The sequence below is a fragment of the Nicrophorus vespilloides genome, unplaced genomic scaffold (genome assembly GCF_001412225.1).
Source record: "Nicrophorus vespilloides isolate i.1.1-1 unplaced genomic scaffold, Nicve_v1.0, whole genome shotgun sequence".
Classification (NCBI taxonomy): Eukaryota; Metazoa; Arthropoda; class Insecta; order Coleoptera; family Silphidae; genus Nicrophorus; species Nicrophorus vespilloides.
The window spans coordinates 201,899-218,416 of NW_017097135.1; the positions used below are offsets into that span (position 1 = coordinate 201,899).

A 16,518-nucleotide genomic window follows, 5' to 3' on the forward strand; every position below is an offset into this window, starting at 1 on the left:
AATTATAAGCTAATCGTCTTTTCAGTAATATTGCAGTTAAAATATTTCAAAGTGACTAATATGTGACAAAATATTTAACAGTTGGTTTACTTAAGTTAAGTTCAAATATATGTTTCGCCATGTTTCGTCGTGTTTACGGAAGGGGAATCCCCATATGGGAATATCAGTGATTAGGGGGATGCCCCGAGCACATGTCTGGTCGCGCGTCTGGTGACTTCCGACCTCAACCCCGTGAACAACACGCTTACTTACGACCCTCCAATTATTCTATATTTTCGTCTTATGGTCGAGAGAGAAAAAAAGGGGAAGGTCTAGCCGGATTCACGTCTACATATTTGTTTAATGGTGTCTGTTAAATATCTCCGGGTTCGCGCCCTCCTCACTTCCGACCTACAGACTTACACCTGGCTAGAACCCCGAAATCCTAATTTGTGCACTAAACGAGCTCTGAGCTTTAATTTAATTAAACCGTGTAATAGCTACAATTTATAACCACTTTATCAAATTCCATAATGGGAAACATATTGCAGCTATTATGAAAACACTTATAAATGATCCAACCCTTCGTTATGTTTTTAGCCATCCATCAAAGTAGACGTTTCTAAACTGTTAACACTTATGGCTTATTTTCATAACTTTTTTTTTCATTCGTATAAATATATTATTCTTTATATTTAATTGGTTAACTGAAAATCAATTGAGGATCAAGAATTCAAGTTGAACGCAAAAAATGTTTCCAGTGCATTGAGATTACCAGATTAAATTTAGACATATGGCATAAAGTTCGAGGTCGTTCGCTTTTGGCTGGCAACATCATTTTCTTTATGTTTTCATACACATTACATTTTCAGATTTATTTGTATCAGAAGTACATAGCTTTTTTCTATTTTCACACAAGATATCATAAAAGGCTATTGTAGTAACAGGGCGTAAAATACATAGTCTACACTGATTAATACAAAAACTGGCTCCATTTTAAATAAGAACTTCTGCTACTTGGTTATTACTATTACAAAGTATAAAAAATAAAATAAATTGTTATATTTATATATTTTTTTAACTGAAAGGAATTGTTTAATATTGAAATTTTGAAAGTTAAGATTAATATTAAATATATGCAATTAATAATTTCTTTATTTACTACTATAATATCTTTTTTCTTTTTTTGTTATATATGTTTTAATTAAAAAATATTGGTTTCATTTATTATTTTTATATGTCAAATTGTATCATTCGAGTCAATGAATTTCATACAGTAATGACATTTTATTGCGATGTTTTGAGAAAATCAAGAATTTGCCCAATTCTGGCCAAATGGCAGGGCAAGTGAGGGAGGGTCAAGGAGGTTAAAGAAAATTATAGTTTGTATCAATGTTTTCAAAATTCCTGTTAAATGGGCGCACAAAATTCAATTGTCGAGTATATGAATGTGGAAGAATCTCAAATGATCATTACGAGTTGGACGTATCTAAAGCGAAACTTGCACACGTGCGGTATAACATTGTTTCTTACCTTTTTCGGCGAATTTCCCGAAAATACTAAGTATTTCAAGGACATTGTGGATCAAAAGGATCATGTAAAAACGGATCAGTATTTGGTGAACCATTGCATCAAGGTGATGCGAGCTATCGGTAGAGGCGTGGATTGTATAAAAAGCCAAGAAGATTTCCAAAAGTATATCATCGAGCACGCGTCTATTCACCTTGAAAAGAAAATCACGAAGAAGACGTATGAGGAGTTCATCGGAGCTTTTTCTAATATGCTGTCTCAGGAGCTTGGACCTAGGTACAGCAATGATATCGGTCAAGCATGGGAGAAGTTCTTGAGGTATTTGTTCTACGGCTCTTTAGAGTATACTAGGAAGTTGTTGAAGGATTTGCCTGGTTCCAGTATGGTATAGTATTTTATGTTTTTAAGAGTAAATAAGTAGAGTTTGGATCGATTTTTATATTTGTGTATCCTATAGGACGACGACTGATCAACCTGTTCTGGATAGCAGTTAGGATAGGTAGAGTGCAGTGCAAGAGGTGGTTGGTGGCCGAAAGCCAAAAACAGTTTCAGACGCCGACAGCGTCTCGACGCATTCCTCTCCTGTGTACGAATTTAGATGGCCTGAGTAACGACGCAGGCATTCATTCAAGCCTCAGCCATGATTTCACACTTCTTATCTCCAATTCAGTGTCCAAAATTTGCACAGGTGTCTCTATCGAATATAATATGTGTAACCTATGTAGAAAGAAAAAGAAAAGAAACAAAAATTAAAATTCTGTTCATTAGAAGCATCAAGTCTATTTTCGGATATTGCACTTTTTGTTGATCGGGATTGAGTGACTTGGTGTGCGAGTGTACGTGCGGGAGGGCCAATGGGGCGATCTTATGGGCATAGGGAGGGCCCCCACTCTTTTTCTTGGCACGCGCCCAGATTTTGTAAATATAGAACAGCTAACACGTTTGTCAGACTCAGTGAAACAGAAGCACCACACGAAGACGCAACTCCTGTTTCCAAAAAGATTCCTCATCCAACGCATATATATATACACACACCTATATATATATATATTAAAGCTCAAAGAAGGAACGAAGGACTTCGTTTCAATGTGTCTGTGATCCTGAAAATCGGAGAGGCCGCTGAAAACGAAACGGGCCCTGTCAACAAACAACAATCGCAACTGACGTCGCCCATAATCCACCTGTTTTCCCATCTATTTGCAAAATTTTGAAAAGATTATTTCTTACTGGTTCGCGAAATCGGGATTAAATCGCGTCTTAAATCCTCGCGGTCTCTGTGAATGCATTTCCTCTCCACCTCATTTCGTTCGTATCTTGACTTGTCCTCAGTGATCTGAAAATATGCCTCGAGCCTTCCTCATCAATCATCGACGCTACAACGACGAGGAAATGGAACGCAAAGGTAAACCACACGATGCGCTTTTACATACTTTTCGTTTATACAAAACTTTTTCAAGTATTCAAATGAAAAGCGCTTTAAACATTTCCGTTTACGTTTACATACAACTAAAACATGCATGTCAACATTTCATCATCTCGTATATTTTCTTATTGGAATACGATGCATTCGATGAGAATATAAACGATGAAATGGAATAAATGTAGCGCTGTTTATACTTCTTAAAATTTCGAGAGTCATTGCCAAAGTATTATTCATACACTTTAATAAATTTCTTTTATAATTGTTTTTATGAAAGTCATTTTAAGATTCGCATTGTTTTTAACATTGTAGATTGAATAACCTATTAATTATATCATCGGTGCAATCGAATGCCATGAGTTAAACCACATTTAAAATAAATAGTTGTACTACTCAGGAAGCTAAATCTAAACAAAATTGGTCTAAGTATACAATTTTAAATGAAACCATCTTAGAGCTAATGACCTTAGGTATGGATATACGAAGAACGAATTTATTTATATCATCGCTGCAAAGGAATGTGAATGCGTAAATTAAAATTTAAAAAAAAGATAATAGTTGTACTATTCAGGAAGCTATGTCTAAACAAAATATAAATCGTGTTCTTGAGCTGGTAGAGTGTGTGTGGATGTTGAATGGTTTCGTCGAGCGAAACGTTTAATTTTTTGTTGATTGTTTAAAATAATGGAAGGATGCTGTACGTGTTCTTTCTTCTTTTACGATTTGCCGATTGATGGAAAACACCTGTAGAGAAGTGGGCCGTTTTGCACCGAAAAAGCTGAATGGGGTCGGGTCGAGTTAAAAATAGGCCGGTGCGGCGGTTTGGCAAACGCCTCCGCATCTTTGCAATTCGTCGATTGATTTGCAACGCCCCCCGCCCACGACCCCCCTTTCACATCCATCGGTCGAACCATTCTTTTCTATTTATGAAAATCTGCTACTTGTTGCAAATTGGCCGTCTGCCGATCACACCTTATGATCTTTTTATTTTTGGGTTTCGACTGCGTCCAAAGCAACAAGTTTCAGGAAATCCGCGACGGAGAACTCGAGCGCGCTGACGCACGAACACCGCTCATACTTACATATATTATATATCCATCCAGTACCCCATCATATTTTTAACAGTTTATGATACTTCTTATATTATTCTATTTTTATGTTTTTTTTTTTAAATTCTTTTCTTGCTCTGTTACAGAGGCTAGTCCGGAGAGGGTCGTGAGTGTTGCGGAGGCCGCGAATTCCGAGTCCGAGAATAGTTCGGAATGTCCGGATGAACTGTACAACCTCACCAAACTGGCCGAGGTCAGTTTGGCTGCCGCTGCTGGGAAAATCCTGCACCATAGACACCTTTCCACCAAAATGGATGAACCAACTCATACTTATACGCACAAACTCTTCGACAAATCCTCGAGAAGGCCTCACCTTACGAAGGTAATAAATTAGTTGTTACATACATAAAAGCTTCAATACTAATTTTAATCTGATCATCTTTAGAAGGAGAACGTGCTGACCACGAGTAATGACAACAGTCCGCAGAAGGTCCAAAATTTGACGACAGTAGATGCGAGCACCCAAAACGAAAATCACGAGCATGAGTGCACGGAATGTGGAAAACGATACAGCACTTCCAGTAACTTAGCTAGACATCGGCAAACGCACAGAAGTCCAGCGGACAAGAAGGCCCGAAGATGTCCACATTGTGATAAACTATATGTAAGCATGCCAGCTTACTCGATGCACGTTCGAACGCACAATCAAGGATGCAAATGTCAGTACTGCGGCAAATGTTTTTCCAGACCATGGCTTCTCCAAGGCCACATCAGAACGCACACTGGTAAGTGTAAACAATCCAAAAAACCAATGCCAGAATGACTATAACATTTTTTTTTTATCATTTAGGTGAGAAGCCGTTCAAGTGTTCCATCTGCAACAAGGCGTTTGCGGATAAGTCGAATCTTCGAGCGCACGTGCAGACTCACTCCAATACAAAGCCTCACGTTTGTGGAAGATGCGGCAAGGCGTTCGCCTTAAAGTCATACTTGTACAAGCACGAGGAATCTTCGTGCATGAGGATCAACGGAAGACACACATCGCGCGAGACTACACCAGACAAGTCGACGTCTTCGCCAACGCCGGTCATTGTTTCCGTCAATTCCGTGATCAAAAGCAACGAGAATTTCCATGCAGTTCGACCGCCAATGTTCTACCGGTCGACAGTGATCTCCCCAAATCCAGAGCGGCTCCTCTATTCTACCATTGAACATCCGTCCGTCATTCTCAATTCGAATCGCTTCAGCCTGAATCCACTCATTCAAGAACAACCAATGGACTTTTCACCTTCCAGAAGCTTTCAGAAAGGATCGGAACGATACTCGATCGGATTGGCGATCGCAGTCTGAATCTAATATAGACAGAAAATTTGACTAATTTGATAAGGGACCATTTTGTAAATACTGAGCGAATATCATTTGTGGTGCTAACAAAGATATATGAGTTGCGTGCGGCTTTCTTTTTCTTAATGTACATATGGCAAAGGTTCTTTCTTGGCCGATAGTTTACTTAGTTTTTTTTCGTTTCGTTATTTTTTCTCTTTATTTAATTAATTTAATTGTTGATAGAAGCCAAAACATGTTTTGGATTTTCTTAGACGAGAGTGCTCCTAGTCGGAAAGATGCGCTTCTTTTCCGCTATACAATTTAGATTTGATCTTTGGCATTGAAGCGCACAAACATTTAGATTTTATTATTTAATTTATTGTATTATTATTATTGTTTTCATAACAGCAGGCGAGTCAGTTTACGTACTAATCATTTTCTTTTGTTTTAGTTTAGTTCTCCTTTTCTTTAATGTTACTTTTACGTATATCGGCTAATATGTTTCCTAGTCATTTCTTTATCATTATTATTGTTTTATTGTTTCGTTCTAAGGCCGATCCGTGCAATATTACTATTAAGATTCTTATATAATCTAGATACTAGTGTACTTCTTAATCCATATTTAATTAATACTGTTTCTAATTAATTAGATTATTCATTCCCTAGGAACAAATGAAAAGAAAATTTTCTGATTTTCATTCCTGTAGATTTCGTATTCGTAGATTTCATGTTTTTTTGTGTTTTCATTCTTATTTTAATTATTTATTTTTTAACTTTTCAATTTCAGTGTTCTATGAATATTTTTTAAACTTTTTTGTGTAACTTATTACTTTTGATACAATAAATACATCTTTTTCAATTGAAGTATTTCAATTTAACCAATATAATTGAAACATATAGTTTACTAAAATAATCAATAAATATAATCCAATATTATCGTTCTAATTTTCTAAAGGATATTGTAACTTATTTTATACATAAGAGGAATAAGTATTAAAGTAAAAAATAAACAGGTTTTTCAATTGTGCCTCTCAACTGCAATTATAAAATATTTGATGTTCTAAATATTAATTATAGTTTCAGTCTTAGTACATATATCCATGGTTAGAATATTCTACACAGGACCTCATTACCTCATATAGTTGAGGTTCCACCAATATTCCAGATTGTTTAAAACCCGCTAATCGACTAAATACATTGAAAAAAATGATATATTTTTTTTAATTTATTTTTATTTTGCTGAACTAAAATTTAGTTTGTTTTGAAATTTTTAAACCGGAGTATAAGGAATCCGGACTGATCGAAGAATCTACATAGGGATTGCTGTATTCATTTTATTTTTGGAAATTTGTATGGATAATGAATAAATGACAATACATTATTAAAATTATTTCAACTATGACAGAAAACGTATGACTTGAAATTAAATAAAATATCAATTACGATTAACAAGTCGTTATGTATTATTACAAAAGTTGTTAGTATGGATAAGCGATTAATATATATTATATAATTTAGTTAATATATTTTAATTATAACATATTGTAATTATGTGAATCGTATTAGAATTAAACAAACTAGGATATAACAATAAATTAAATTTCTTGAAGTCAGAAAGGGATTAAAATAGCTATTCATCATGACGATTTTTTTTTAATTTTTGCGTAGTTCTACAAATATAAATACTTTTTGCTTAAAAATACGTTATTTTGTTATAGATTGTAATAAATGTATGTGTATTTCTATAATTAGGTAATAGAAAAAAACAAATGATTTAATTTGTATTTTCATCGTTCATAATATTAAGAAAATGAAGGATTAGAACTGGCTTTTATGAATAATAAAGAAATGTATAATTATTTAAACATATTTAATGAAAATATGAATATTATTGAGAAGTAGGATATTAACAACTACCAATTTATAAATGGTTTTATTATGATTTGTTGAAAGTGATGTCGATTTGTAAAGCATATTTTGTATTTAAAAAAATATATAGGAAATGCTATATCAATGGCATTGGCTTTATTTTATAAACATTTGATAAATCCTAATGGATTAATACAAACATGTTTAAGATCTTATAAATAGATGATACAAAGTAAATAGTGATGAAAAGCAAAAACATGTACGTATGTGTAAGAGAAGAAAGACAACGAATCACTGACCTTAGCATATAACCAGTTGATCAGAAATATCAGTTTTTTATTGAATTAAATCGGGATACACTAATAAGTCCATCTAATTTGCTTTTTGGGCCAGGAGTTCAATAGATTGCAAGTATAAAATAAAATAAAAGGATACGATCTACTGCATAGCATAATATAGGTCAAATTTGTGATTCTGGTAGGGGACATTTAGTGTCAGGGGTCAGTTGAAGTATCTGATTGTGGACATTTCTTGATAGTCCGTCAAACGGGCTTCTTCCCGCAGAGGCACATGGCGCGAAATCTAATTCTAATTTCCGTTACTCTCCTCCTCCTCAACTCATTCGGATCCACGAAGGAAACTACATACAAGGTAATAACTGCATATTAAACTCGCTCCAAATTAAAATTCCGAAAAAAAAGTATACAATTTAAACACATTTTAACGTGTTTATCATCGTAAAAACTATTAACGGGTCAAGCGGTTACGACATCGATACAATTTTATTTACTTTTTTTGTTGTTGTTGCGTCTTGCGATAACATTTTTGAGCCGACATAGCTATCAATTGATTGATTTCCTACATATTTGTTTTCCCACAGGATTTGGAGGAACGAAAAATCCAAAATGCAACAATAACACACGTTACCAATGCGCTCGGCGTATCCAGGATCTACGATTACGTGACAGTGAGTGGACTTAATTAAATATGAATAATGTTTGATATTAAACTCTTCCGCTTTCAGAAAACTATCGCCTATAAAGATTATCTGTTAAAGAAATGCTTTGTGGAGCGTATGAACGGACAACCCTTTTGGATCGCTTCGAGGAATTTAATTGAAATAAATGAGCATTTAACCGCAGACACTGTAATTAATAACGATATATAAATAACGATGAAACTGCAACAAAGTTCTTGCAGGTTGAGAAAATTGGAGGACCAAGGGTTTCCGATTTCTGCTTTGGTTGGGTTACTCATCTCATTCAAGATCCTAACTATGGAATGCAGGAGAACGAAATCGATACCGGAAGAATCAAAAGAGATGCAAATTACTACCGTGGTAGAGTTCGTGGACAAACTCAGAGTCAATATTTGAATTTCGGAAATGGTGAATCAGATGGAAAGGCCGAGGCGGAATCAACAGCCGAAGGATCAAAGGCCTTCGTCAGTAAGTTCAAAGCTTCTTCTGTTATGGCATTAAACAATAATTATCTTTATTTTCATTAAAGCTGGAAAGCAAGGTATGGGACAAGCTCAAAGCCAAAGTAGTCCATTCAGTTGCGCTGATTGTTACGGACAGGATAATTTTGTAACTGGTGGAAGACAGCAGCAAAGTATAGCTCCTGGTCCACTTTTACCTGGAAAACAATTGGGCCAAGTCACAGGCCAATATCCGGGTCAATTGACTCAAGGCGTCTATACAAGTGATACTCCACGCCACGGTGGAAACCTTGTTTATAAACCGACTGGACCCGGAAGTAGCGGTAGTCAATATACTACCGGGTCTGGAGGAATTTCCGGGCAATATCCAGGCGGACAATATCCAAGTGGTCCTAAACCAGGTAGTCAGCCTGATACTGGAAAATATGGAGGTGGCACACAGACATACATACCTTCGCAAATACCAATGAATCAACAGCAACCTGGGACTGGATCCGCACAACAAATTCCAATAGCACAATATCCAGGCGGGTCACAACCATCTGGACAATACGGTGGAGGATCGCAACAGCAAGGTTTAGCACAATATCCTGGTGGAATGCAACAACAGGGACCCGGACAATATCCTGGCAGAACCCAACAGGGTTCAACACAATATCCTGGTGGAGCGCAACAACAGGGTTCAACAAAATATCCTGGTAGACAACAGGGTTCACCGCAATACCCTGGTGGAACACAACAACAGGGTACAGGACAATATCCAGGTGGACAACAGGGTTCACCGCAATATCCTAGTGGAACACAACAACAGGGTACAGGACAATATCCAGGTGGACAACAAGGTGCAGGACAATATCCTGGCGGGCAAGGTTTAATACAATATCCTGGTGGACAGGGTCCAACTCAATATTCAGGTGGACAGCAAGGTTCCACAGAATATCCTGGTGCACTTCAACAAGGCATACACGGTGGAACACAACAGGGATCTGGACAATATCCTGGTAGAACTCAACAACAAGGTTCTGAACAACGACCTGGTGTATCTGGACAGTATCCTGGAGGCATATCCAATGTTGCACAATATCCTCATCAAATTCCCGGTAGACCTTCGGCACATTATCCTGACAAAACTGGTCAATATTCAGGAATCCAACAACCTACTGGCCAATATTCCGGAGGTGTTCAACAAACAGGAATTCCTTCTGTTCCCAGAGATGGTCAATATACAGCTCCCATTCAACAATCAGTTCATGGAATTCCTGGCGGAAAACAGCCTATTGCTGGTGGTCAACAGACATACACTTCTCAATATCCGCAAGGTCAATCTATTTATCATACTGATGGGCGAACACAAGAATCATATCCACAGCAAGGACACCTAGGAAAGCATTCTGGAGTGTTTGATGGCCAATTATCAGGAAATTACCAATCCAATCGAGGTAATGCAGGTCAATTCTCAGGTACCTTTTCCGGAAAGTATAATAGCCATGGCGATGGACAATCAGGTTCGCAATTCGGTGCTGGAGCTCCAGCACAAATTTCAACGCAAACATATCCTACAAGTCCAATTTATACACAACTGCCCACGACCGGAACTTTTGTACCTGGTAGAGCAACTGGACAACCCATTGTTCCTGGTGGAACTTCAACTCAAACCTACGTACCAGGAACACAAGATTTCAATGTTCCTGGTCAAATTAGACAACCTGCAGGTCCAGCGGGAGGAACACAACAATATTTACCATCAAATGGGCAAACGTTCATTCCGGGTTCCGCTCAAACTATACAGCACGGGGGACCAGGAAGACAATTATACATCCCAGGAACAACAGCAGGTTCACTTCCTCCAGGAGTATCACAATTATATGGACCTGGACCTCAAGGTGGACCTTATCAGCCAGACCAAGCTCTATCTGGTTATGTGCCTGGCAGTCAAGCACCTTCTAGTTATGATCCAGCATCTACTGGAGGTCATTATATAAATGAAGGAATTGTACCATCAACAGGCCAGCCTGTAGGTCAAACAGTGCCAAGTAGAGGACAAGTTGGACCATCAGGCTCATACTTACCAGGAGGGGGGCAAATAAGCCAATATGCAGGCCAAGACGGACAAGTTGCACCATCAGGCCCATACTTACAGGGAGGTGGACAAACCCATTATGCAGACCAAGGTGCACCATCAGGTACATACTTACCTGGAGGTGGACAAACAACCCAATATACAAGCCAAGGTGGACAAGGTGCACCATCATACTTTCCGGGAGGTGGACAGACAAACCAATACGCAGGACAAGTAATACCTACAAGTGGAATACAAGGTGGATCATCAGGTTCGTATATACCTGCAAAACAATATACAGATCAAACACAACCAACATACTCTTCCGGTCAACAAATACCTGCTGGAGGTATTTATCCAGCAGGTCAACACTATCCTGGTCAAACTGGGGGGGCTGTCGGTGAGCAATGGGATTACGGAAGAAGCCGTGGAGATTCTGGGCAAGGTGTAGGATACTCTGGCCAAAATGTACCCGCAAATTTAATCACAGACGAACAACAACAACCCGATGATGCGAATTCACAAGCAGAAACTTCTATTCAACAAGTCAGTAACGGAACGCAGGCAAGTGCTAACGCGCAAGGGCATTTCGAAGGAGGTTCAGCTCAATCCCAGGTTTCTGGAACTTATGCTGGTACTGGATCTTTCAGCGCTTCGGCCGGATCTAATGATGGCAAGCGTGGAGCACAAACTCAGGTATCAGGAGGTAAAGAGGGGGCAGTAAGTTCCGCACAAGGAAACGGCGGCAAAGGACAATCGCAGGCTCAGGTGCAGTTATCATCGGAAACAGGAGAAACTATGTCTAGTGCACAAAGCGGTGGTATCAACCATGGTTCCAATTCACAAGTACAAGCCGGGGACAAAGGCGGTATGGCCGATGCTCAAGCAAATGGTCCTGGCAGTACATCATCGCAAGCGCAAATAGGTTTTCTTCCTTATGACGAAAATAAACCTGACGATCAAAGTACGCCATTTAATGGTGGCGGTAGTGCGAGCTCGCAAAGTGGAACATATTCGGGCCAAAGTCAAGTACAAATTCAAGGAACACATAAATTTGGCATCAGGTACAACGGTGGAGCACAGGCTTCTTCAGCAAATGTTGGCAAAACCTACGGTAATACAATGCCGACTCTAAAGCCAATGTACTCATTTAATACTCCAGCTGTAAATAAAAATGACGCAATGACACAACAGGGATTTGGACAATATCCTGGTAGTACTCAACAACAAGGTTCTGTACAACGACCTGGTGTATCTGGACAGAATCCAGTAGACGAGAAAACAAGTGCAAGTAAAGTACAGAGAGTAATGACTGCCCTTCCATCAACTACCACAACCACCACTACTACCACATCAACAATAGCTTCAAATGAAGATTATGATTACGATTTAAACAGCGAAGAGTCTAGTACAACATCGAATACTCAAGAATCGACAGATACTCAGAGACACGATTCTTTGGATCCCGTGGAGGATCTGCAAAGTCCTACAAACGGTCGTTTATCTTTGAGAGACGGAACCATTTTAGGAAGTGGCGTGGACGTCGGCGGTTTCAAAATTCCACCTGGTTTCAGAGGCAGAGTATCCAATTCGCACACAGTAATATCGCCTTCTAAAATAATATACCAGAAGCCCGTATATGCTGTTGGAGCAAGAACAAACTTGAAAGACGGTCGCGTTGGTTATGGTTCCGGTTACTCCATCCAACCGACTACTTATCCAATTTATCACGGTAATCCACAACCGGGTTTTGTGTCCTTAACCAAATCCGAAACTGGTTCGAAAAATGTAATCACCGGAAAGAAAACTCCATCGGTATATTACACGCAATCATCCAGCTGCGGATACTTCACAAACTCTTGTTTCTACGAAAATGGTAAAAAAATCTGCATGCCCAAACCCAAACTAAATCCCGATGGATCACCAATGATATGCTAGATAATAAAGCCTAGAAACCATCTATTATCATTATTATTAGTTGTTAGTCATTTTTAATAAAAAAAATAATGCTATTAACAAATCAGCAATCAATACAGCAAAAAAAAATCAGAAAATAAATTTTATTTGTAGAGAATGAAACGCATTGTTTAATACTAAATAGTTTATTATTGGCACAGGAAACTTAAGAACCCTGAGTTTATACTACAAAACTAGACTTTTCCCATAAGTGATTCAACTGGTATATATATAATCCTGTGTATTATTATATATTCATATAATATAATTTTATATACTTTATGTATTATAATTAAATGATTAGTGATTAGTGTTAAGGCACTAGAAGTGCATTATTATTTCTTTTTTTGTTCCTTGAACTATTGTTTCATATGGAACTTATGTGCTTATTACGTAATTTTCCATGCATATATAATTAAAATCGTTAGTGCGTCTTAAGTTAACCTTCACATGCAGTTTCCAAAAGAATTCATAGGACAGCTTGTTCAGTCTACTTTTACAATCAGTCGTTAAATTAAAAATGCCGACAATTATGCGACATCTTTATAAATAAAAATAGATAGAAAACAGAGAATAATGTATTAAAAAATAGTTATCTACTTAAACCTATCATAGAAATTTCAAATAATAATAATATACAAATATTAAATAAATATGTAAATAATTACAGTTTGCTTCTTCATTAAAAAGACTTACTAAATAAATAGTTGTGTTCTAAGCTTTTGCTCTTATTCTGTCAAAAACCTAGTTGTTTATGAAAAACAATATATACACAGAACACATTGGTTAAACGATTCCCTAATTCGGAGAAAGTTAAGAAAATATTGAAATTTGTTTGATGAGCATTGAGTTTACGTGTATCAAGAGCCTATTCGATTAATAGATTTAATATACATTAGTAATTTCCTCGTCGCTCATCTCGTCAGCGATCAAAGCTCCTCTATGGGACAACAAACTAGATGTGCTCGAATTACGAAGCCTGAAACGGATCGAAAATTAAAATAAACAAAACAAATTTCAATAGAATTAACTTGCTTTCAAATTAATAGAACACACTTACGCAACGCACAAAACATGATCATCATATTGTACCGATTTACATTCTACTAAATAACACAATTTTCTTTCATACCGCGTGAAAAATATATATAAAAAAAACAATAATAAAAAAAAAAACGTAGATTTTAAGAACAGTTTGGATTTCGATAGTTTGTAAAGCGGCGAGGATCACAGTTATGCATTGTTATAGAAAAGAAAAAAATGAATGTTCCCTAAATAAAAAGAATTAGGAAACAAAATGTTTCAAGCTTACGATTAGTTGCCTAAGCAATAGGTGGATTCGAGTCAAATAATAAAGAGAAACTTACACAATCCGTCTCATCTAGGATGGCCATCTCTTCTCCGCCATCCTCGTGTTCGTCGCTACAAAATAATAACCAAGGTGGGAAGACATTTGTTAGTAGAAAAAAAGCCCGAAATCCCAAACAGAAATTATTAACAACATTGGGGAAGAATAGAATAAGAAGTTAATATAATTGAAGTGTACCTTGTATTTAAATGCTGCAATTGTACTTGGAAATTGTCGACTTGTTCTTGCAGTTCGTCGTTGGTTCTCTGCAGTTTCCTTATATTATTAGAAGCTGAATCGATTTCATCTTCTGCAATGGCAAGATCTCTCTTCAATTCCTCCACTCTGCTCCTTAATTTCTTTACTTCAGTTTCGTACTGTTCGGCTCTACGCACTGCATGCGCGAGTTCCGTTATCTTATCCTGAACCAATTTCTTCAATTTACTCTGGGAATGCTTCAGCTCAGATATTTCCTTTAAAATATATATAAATAAAACGTTTCACAAATATCATTAACTTTCAAAGTTTCACCTTATTTTTATCAACTAATTCCTGTTGCAAATGCCTCAACTCTGCATCAGAGTTTGTCAAGGGCCTGCCTTTCCTCTCAATCCTTTCTTGCATATCCCTAAGTTCCGTCCTCAGTTTTTTATTATCTCGTTCTAAACTCAATTTTTCTGTTTCCAATCTCTCGCGTTTTCCCCATTCAGCCGCATTTTCTGCTTGCAATCGCTCCAACTAGAATATTTAATAAATAATAACTATTAAAATTTGATATTTCCATTCTTACTTCAGCTCTTAGATCATTGATTCTCCTATCCATTCCTTCACGGTTATTTGCTTCATCCTGCAAATCAGATCTAACAATTCTAACTTCCTCCTGATGTTGATCTTGCAAAGTCAACATTTCTCTGACGACTTCCTGCCGTGCCTCTCGTAATTCCTCGCATTTCTCTTTCATCTCATGCAAATCACTTGTCAATTTTTCAATGGTTCTATGTAATTGTGATTTTTCCCTAAAACCAATTTGTTGATTAATCAGTTCAAATGTTAAATAACAAATAGAAATTAACTCACTCTCTTTCGACTTGCAGAGTTTTGTTGGTTTCATCCAACCTCAATTGAATCATTGAAAGTTTCTGCATAACATATTCTTCATCATAATCAGAATCTTTATGATTTTTATCACATTTTGAGTCAAGCCCATTCTCTTCAGGTTCTTTCTGCTTTGGCACTGCACCTTTTAAGATGTATTCTTCAGCAGTCTTCTCCTTTTCCAATGGGGCTGCAGTGCTATCACATTCTTGAGAGGATTCTATACCATTCTCCTTGACTGGTGATGTGTTGTTTGTGCTAAAAGAGAAATCCTTCAAGGGATCATCACCTAGTGCTTCAAATATTTGTGCATCAAATTGTCCTGCATGCTTTAGCAATAATATATGTATTTTCTCCATCTCCTTCTTAAGCTGATCATTTTGCAATTCCATTTCCTGCTTCTCTCTTTTATACAAGTTTGTGTCTTTCAGAGCCATATCCAATTTTGTTCTGAGTTGTTTCATTTCTTCCCTAGCCTTGTTTCGTTCATTTCTAACTTTACTCCACTTCTCCCTCCAATTGGCTGTGCAATCTGACCACCATCTCATTGTCTTCTCCATCTGTGCAGCCCTCGCCCTGGCCTCCTCCAGTTCCCTCTGCCTCCATGCCTATATTAATAATTAATAAGCATTTCACGTTATGTAAAGATCCTGTATGCGTGCATGTCTGTTTACCTCATTAGCTTCCCACTCAGTGTCTGCAAATCTAGAAGAGGCTAATGATGCTGTATCCTGGTCCCGTCCTTGGCGCCTCGAGGACGTGCCGCTTGTTGTACTCTGGGCCATGGTCTCGTCCAATTAAACACTGCCCCAGTGATTAACACATCCCTAATTATCCATTTAAAACACAAAACAAAATAAAATCAAGACCACATACAGGGCTTAACTGACAGCCGACAACAGCGACATCGTCAATAATGTTAAACCAAGAAGTACAATGTCTATGCAACCAATATACCACAGGTGGTACAGTAATTGTCTATAAGCATTGTTATGATCAAAACAAAAATGGATCATAAATGTATAGTTATATAAAATTATGAAAAATGATCGATACTTTGTTTTAAATTTTATTGCTTTACTATTTACAATTATTATAAATTTAACGAATTTTTGTTTATAAATAAAAATATTTACTATAAAAGATTCATAAATTAATTTTCAGAAATATGATGATTCAATCAAGAATTATTATTGAAAGCTCAAATACATTTGAAAAATATAACTTCATGTTGTATAAGATATAAGTTAATGTCCTTAATATGTCTGTTAAAAAATGTGTTTCTTGGCATTAAAAAATATATTTATTTGAATCTAGAAATGCAGTTGGTTTTTCTTAGTTACTGTATTAATGTCAGATTTTGAAAAGTTTTTATTTACTTTCAGTATTTATTCAATTGGTATAGTACTAATAGTTTTACAAGACTTTGTTGCACCTTTACAAGTTG

General features: G+C 36.9%; 4 protein-coding genes across 6 annotated transcripts; 3 read left to right on the plus strand and 1 right to left on the minus strand.

Moving 5' to 3' along the window:
* The first annotated feature begins 1,317 nt into the window (after positions 1–1,317).
* LOC108559055 (globin-like) lies at positions 1,318–2,057 on the plus strand. The gene has a single exon (XM_017916183.1). It carries the CDS (start codon positions 1,394–1,396, stop codon positions 1,898–1,900), a length of 507 nt encoding a protein of 168 aa, XP_017771672.1. The 5' UTR covers positions 1,318–1,393; the 3' UTR covers positions 1,901–2,057.
* Positions 2,058–2,167: 110 nt separating this feature from the next.
* Positions 2,168–5,925, plus strand: LOC108559056 (zinc finger protein SNAI3-like). Its single transcript, XM_017916184.1, has 4 exons — positions 2,168–2,911; positions 4,125–4,360; positions 4,424–4,763; positions 4,829–5,925. Exons 1-4 carry the CDS (start codon positions 2,851–2,853, stop codon positions 5,326–5,328), a joined length of 1,137 nt encoding a protein of 378 aa, XP_017771673.1. The 5' UTR covers positions 2,168–2,850; the 3' UTR covers positions 5,329–5,925.
* A 1,638-nt stretch (positions 5,926–7,563) lies between these two features.
* LOC108559083 (hornerin-like) lies at positions 7,564–13,201 on the plus strand. Its single transcript, XM_017916222.1, has 5 exons — positions 7,564–7,824; positions 8,054–8,140; positions 8,198–8,320; positions 8,374–8,620; positions 8,682–13,201. The coding sequence occupies exons 1-5, from the start codon at positions 7,744–7,746 to the stop codon at positions 12,608–12,610; spliced, it is 4,467 nt and encodes a 1,488-aa protein (XP_017771711.1). The 5' UTR covers positions 7,564–7,743; the 3' UTR covers positions 12,611–13,201.
* A 72-nt stretch (positions 13,202–13,273) lies between these two features.
* On the minus strand, positions 13,274–15,981 carry LOC108559080 (coiled-coil domain-containing protein 102A). 3 transcript variants are annotated; one of them, XM_017916220.1, is made up of 7 exons: positions 15,746–15,981; positions 15,054–15,679; positions 14,767–14,992; positions 14,508–14,714; positions 14,175–14,449; positions 13,996–14,050; positions 13,519–13,607 (listed from the first exon to the last, which is right to left on the minus strand). In XM_017916220.1, exons 1-7 carry the CDS (start codon positions 15,854–15,856, stop codon positions 13,599–13,601), a joined length of 1,509 nt encoding a protein of 502 aa, XP_017771709.1. In that variant the 5' UTR covers positions 15,857–15,981; the 3' UTR covers positions 13,519–13,598. The 3 variants fall into 3 exon arrangements, with proteins under 3 accessions (XP_017771708.1, XP_017771709.1, XP_017771707.1); XM_017916219.1 differs by lacking the exon at positions 13,996–14,050 and having other exon boundaries at positions 13,274–13,607; XM_017916218.1 differs by lacking the exon at positions 13,519–13,607 and having other exon boundaries at positions 13,827–14,050.
* Positions 15,982–16,518: the final 537 nt, after the last annotated feature.